Source organism: Drosophila tropicalis, unplaced genomic scaffold (genome assembly GCF_018151085.1).
Source record: "Drosophila tropicalis isolate 14030-0801.00 unplaced genomic scaffold, ASM1815108v1 contig_593, whole genome shotgun sequence".
NCBI classification, from domain to species: Eukaryota; Metazoa; Arthropoda; class Insecta; order Diptera; family Drosophilidae; genus Drosophila; species Drosophila tropicalis.
Window position 1 is genome coordinate 11,504,928 of NW_027173070.1, and position 5,578 is coordinate 11,510,505.

Below are 5,578 nucleotides of genomic sequence, written 5' to 3' on the forward strand. Positions count from 1 at the left end.
TGAATTAAAATATTTAAATTATTTATGTATTTGTTGTAAGAAAGCAAATAAAATGATATTAAATTATTGAAAATAAATTATTAATGCAAAATAAAAAAAAATTAAGAATTAATAAAAGAAATTCAATTAATATTTTAGTTTCGATACTTAAAATAGAAATTTTGGGTCGGGTTTAACGGGAGATCGTTTATAGACTATCGATCTTGATGAAATTGGAGTCATGAACAGCTGAATTAAGTTGATATATATTTATTTTTATGACAAAAGTAACAAAGTTATTGATAAAAGTTAATGTTTTAAATTTACCGAACCTATAGCTAAGTATATGATAAAGTCACCTGATCTTGATGAAATTTGGATATTCTTAACTGACAAATATGAACTTTTATAAAATAAAGAAGCCATTGAGAAAAGTCAGTGTTTGATAATTTTCCCTTTATATGGGTTCCCAGATATACAGCCAATGCAGCATATAGAATAAGTTTGTGTTGCTCCAGACAAACGGGCATGACTATATGAACTTGTTCTATAGTGGTGATCAAGTATTAATATGCTCGTCAATGCTTCTTTCTATGGGCTGCCCATATCCAATTTGTAAGGGTATACAAAATTGGCAAACAGCAACATTACGAATATATTTAACATTTTCAGTTGATGTTTAGACCTTCTACAGACATTTTATTAACAGTTTCGCATCTGTTCGAGAGTTTATTACCATAATTTTTGGGCAAAACAGAGTTAAAATGTTTGTTCTCAAGAAACTTTAATAAAAATCCACCAGACGATGTATAAATATCATTTCGGTTACCATTCCGATAACCAAAACAATTTTTTCAATCAATTTTATGGATTAGTTTAATCAAAATATCAATATAAATTCTCTTTAGTACAGGCGACTAAGAAAAAACTCAAAACAATTTATTTAAAGGAAAACAAAAAAATATAATTATACAATCATAATGCTACAGATATATATATATATATATATACCATAGTACATATATGTATTTATATATATCACTAAATACATTCTACAACAAAATGAAATAATTAATATTTAACAAAAACAAAGAGAAAATTAAGCAAAAAATTATCAAATCATTTAAAAATCAAAAAAAAAATGTTGGGGGAAATTATTGAAATATTACAAACAATTTTCGACTCCCCCCTCGTTTCTTTCCCCTGTAAACAGACACAACAGGTCATAACATTAGGTTTAAGTTTATATTTTTCGTTTTGTTTTTCATGATATTTTTCGGATTTTTTTCGTTTTCTTTTTTTCTTTTCCTTTTTTTGTGTATATATATATTTTTTTTTTATTTATTATTATTGAAGTGCATTGAGTTGGTTTGTATAATTTTGGTATATTATACAAAATTTTTGTGGGTGTATATATATATAAATATTAGAAGAGAATACTTTGGATTTTGTTCTTAGTTAAATACTTAAAGAAACTAATCTTAATCCTAATTTAATGCATACATATATCTATAATAGGATATATATATAGATATATATATGTATATAGGCTCAGCCTATGTTTAATTCTAAGATTTTGTACATGATAGTTCAAAGAGAAAGAAGTGCTCAAAAATAACATTTTGTTCGAAAGCAAATTATAAAAATTTAAATGCATTTGACAAATTTTATGTGCTTTTGGTCAGTTAAAAAATAATGGCCAAAAGCACAGAAATTAGTTAAATAAATTTCAATAAATCGCTTTTCACACTGGTCGTATTAATTAAGGAAAACAAATTCCTTACATTCAAAGTTTACATACAAAGAAAATCAAAATCATGAAAATAATCAAAATAAATATCTATACTCTTCATGATTTTCCTTCTTTTTTGTTCTAGAAAATTTTAACAAAAGTCACAAGAGTTCTAATTAGAACTCAAATGAGTTTTACATTTTTTTCTTAAGATAAATTTTTCCAAAAAGTTGTCACTTTATGCAAAAATTTACCACTTACAAAATTAAATTATTCATGGTTTCGTTTTTGTTTTTTGTTTAAAAGTTAATTTCATGGTTCTAAAGTTGAAATTTTGACTCCACGGTAAGGTCTTTTAAGATATAAAGGTTTTTTTCTTGTTTGTGTTTTAAGAACTAATCACTTAGTATATGGCATTTCTCACTAGAGAAATCGAAACAAGTTTTCAGTTTTAGATCGATTTACACTTAGATTTAACTAACTTAATAAGGGGTGTTCGTTTTGTATTAGACTGGTTAAGTGTTAGTTTTATCTATATTCTATATATTTATATAGTAATATTCGCAACTTTCGCCCTTGCACTGCACATTAGAAACAGAAATGTGTGTAGAGAACTTTGAAATTGAAATCTTTTCTGTAGCAGCATTTGTGAAAATGTGTTTAACCAAACATAAAAAAAGGAAAATAAACTATATAATTATATATATATATAGGCATATAAATGTAGAAGTAAAATTATAGAAATTGCTGATTTTTGTTTTGTGTGTTTGGGTGAAATTCAATATTTTGTTCAATTGTGTCGTGGACGCTTGAGGATGCCAGCCATAATTGCTGTGGAGGAAGTGGAGGAGGTTGGTGAACTGCTACGCAGGCGTTTGGCAGGCGTTAGTTTTTTGGGCGCTTGAATCAGACGTTTACGCTCCTTCATGAACTCTGCAAATAACAATAAAAATGAAAAAACCATATTAATTACATGAAATGAAATGAAGTTGGTAAATCAAAGTCAGCTGCAGTAGAACCTACTTCCTGTGTCATTCATTCATTCATCCCCTACTATGCTGACCTAGGTCATTGATACCCAACTACTACCTAGAGAAAAAGAAGAAAACTAAAAGGGAACAGCAGGCGCCGCCTGGTTTTTGCACATTTTATGGCACGTGGCTGGCCGCAGTCAGAAGGTTTGAGGGTTGCAATCATTTTCTAGGGGTAGCAAATGCCAGACAGAAGCCAGACGGTTAGAGTGCCGGAGATCTTTCAGGTAAGCAAGTGAAAGCAAGAGGTGAAACTTCGAATTTAGCAAATACACTTGAGGAAATTAAAGAGAAGTTAACTCTTTTTGTTATGATTTTTTTGCTAAAAGATGGGTAACTTTTTCCTTTAAATAGGCTAATAAATTTCACTAAAACCAGGTTTATTTAGAGTTCTTAGCGAACTCTCTAAGGATCTCTTGAAAAAGATGGATTCTGGACGGGGGAATTAAGTGTATTTCCTTTCTTTTTTCTTGCAGTGCAGGTAAATTGCATAAATTTCACGCCCTATAGGGTTTCTCTCAATGACAGGAAAGTCAAACCAAGCCAAGCTAAGGCAAGACAAGCCACACTGGTCACTTTGCCAATGCGGGTGCATACATTATGATCACCAGAATGAACAAACAATTCTCTTTTTTTTTTATATTTTGAAATATAATTATTTCTAAAAAATAAAACGCACAGAGCACACAATCAGAGAGGGAGGTTTTTGATAAGACTCGCCTAGGTTCCCTCCCCCATTGTATTAAATTTACATGGTGGTGCATTCTTTCAGCATTTATTCAGCAGCTTTCTCTAATGAGGTCAGAGCCACAGATGTTGTAGAGAACCAGATGCAGATGCTCGTATGGGAGTGAAAACCCGCATGCAATTGATTTGATCAATCAACCCCCAACTGGAGACAGCTGCGGACAGACTGCTTTTAGAGCGTTTCTTTTTCTTTCTATTTTTTGTGATCGAGGTGATCCTTACAAATACAAAAAACCCACACACCAATTATATATAATTTGTGCGCTTAACTCCTTAGCAACGCCTACACACAACACAAACGGAGAACTTTATGGGAAACTAATATGTGCAATCAAGCCTGACCCTGGGAATGGTCAGGCATGGTTGGCCATCAACAACCCTTCGAGCAAGACTCACCTGTGATTTTTAACTGCCTCTTGCGTTGGCCAGTTGCACTCCTCCTTGGGGAACTTCTTAAATTGCTGCTAGGCAAATGTAGCGGCGACTCATCCTGTGAGTCATAGCAGGAATCATTGTCTGTTTGTGATTCCATCGACGAATTGATACCAAAGTGTTCACGTTCGGCACGTTCGTTCATCAGCAGATCCATATCACTGGAGGGATCCTCTGCACGTGGTCGGACATGAGCAGCACGGGTAAGGGTATACATTTCGGGAGCAAAGCTAGACTCTTGAAAGCTGACGCGTTCCCAAACAAAATGTGTTTTCTCTGGCACTACAGGGCAACCGGAACGGAAATCGAAACCCCATTTTTGGGTGGCCAACTCCTGATGCCGTTCAAGTTCAGCACCAAAGGGTCTAAAGGGGGAAAGGAAGAGCAGCATGGTCAATACTATTTCGATATTAGGAATGTTATTTTTTTAATTTTTCACTTACGTTTTGTTCTCTGGCAGTTGATTTGTCTTAGCCGAACCGAAAAGATCGCGTTTAATGCGATTCAATTGGCGAACCGGGGCACAAGTTGCACTAACCATGATTGCAACTCTATTTGGGGATGGGGGGGCAACTGGGTGAGACTGTATCTCGTTTTCGTTTTGTTCGTCTTTTCTGTTTTGTTTGGCTGTACGACGCAGTTTTCACGTCTCTGCTTTCGACACTTGTTTGGCACAAGAAACCCAAAACGAAATGTCAAAATTTTGGCGCCAAAATGTTGTCTCCAACACACTCAGACACTCACACACACACAGATATGGGTCTCCACGAGCTTTGGAGCTTGCTATTAGATGGAGCGAGTGAGAGCGAGTATGTTTTTTGTGTGTGTGGGAGAGAGCGTATTGAGTGAGCGTGCGAGCGAACGAGTGTTTGTGTGTGTTGTGGCAATAATACACCTTTCTCGTTTCTTTTTTGTTGTTTGTCTTTTTTTTTTTTTGTGTATAAAGTGAAATGAAATTGTTGCAATTATGGTTCCTTTGTTATTAACTTTAAAACAAAACACAGCAGAAAATTCTTTAAATCTTTTTCTTCTGTTTCAGCACGTAGTTTTCCAATTGTCTCTTGTGTGTCTTTTCACTCCTTTTCACTGTCACTCAAAACATGCGAGTAGCTCTGATTTGAGCTACAACGAATATTATGCACAAGTTATTATAAATAATTTTTAAAATTCATAACCGTTGGTTTCTGTTTTGTTAATTTTTTGCAAACTTTTAATTTTGATGTCGTTTTGTGTTGGGTTTTATTTATTTATTTTGTATTTTGTTGTAGTTTGTTTAGCGCTCTGCGCATTGCGAATGCGCTTGCTTGTTGTACTTGAACGTCTCACGACGAACTCACTCAGCAGACTAAAAACTCAGCGAAGAGCCAAAGCAAAAGCAAATGTCAAACAACCACCGTTTTGCCAGGGCATCGTAGCTATCGTCGGCTCTTGGGCATAGCAACCCTCTTATTTGAACGAAGCAACGAAAGAACAAGCGAATGAAACAACAAAAAAAAAAAACTGATCAAGGAGCACTATCGGGGTATGAGAGTCCTTTGGCTTAGTGATCAAAGTGCATTCGAGAGATATTGAATATCTTTGAGGACTTTAATCAGAAAATACTCTTAGATATTAATGAGAATATAGAATAAGATTAATAGATCCGGAAAACATTTAG

General features: G+C 33.7%; 1 protein-coding gene across 1 annotated transcript; it reads right to left on the reverse strand.

The window, feature by feature from the left end:
• Positions 1–877: 877 nt before the first annotated feature.
• On the reverse strand, positions 878–5,252 carry dap (dacapo). The gene is made up of 3 exons (XM_068288834.1): positions 4,365–5,252; positions 3,886–4,286; positions 878–2,644 (listed from the first exon to the last, which is right to left on the reverse strand). Exons 1-3 carry the CDS (start codon positions 4,460–4,462, stop codon positions 2,502–2,504), a joined length of 642 nt encoding a protein of 213 aa, XP_068144935.1. The 5' UTR covers positions 4,463–5,252; the 3' UTR covers positions 878–2,501.
• Between the last annotated feature and the right edge of the window lie 326 nt (positions 5,253–5,578).

What these genes read in the sequence shown, in the direction of transcription:
- dap (XM_068288834.1), bottom strand. Translation starts at nt 4,462, where the DNA reads ATGGTTAGTGCAACTTGTGCCCCGGTTCGCCAATTGAATCGCATTAAA. An exon ending in CAACTGCCAGAGAACAAAAC is followed by an intron (nt 4,287 to 4,364) that starts GTAAGTGAAAAA and finishes TTCCCCCTTTAG; the next exon opens with ACCCTTTGGTGCTGAACTTG. An exon ending in GAGGCAGTTAAAAATCACAG is followed by an intron (nt 2,645 to 3,885) that starts GTGAGTCTTGCT and finishes TGTTATTTGCAG; the next exon opens with AGTTCATGAAGGAGCGTAAA.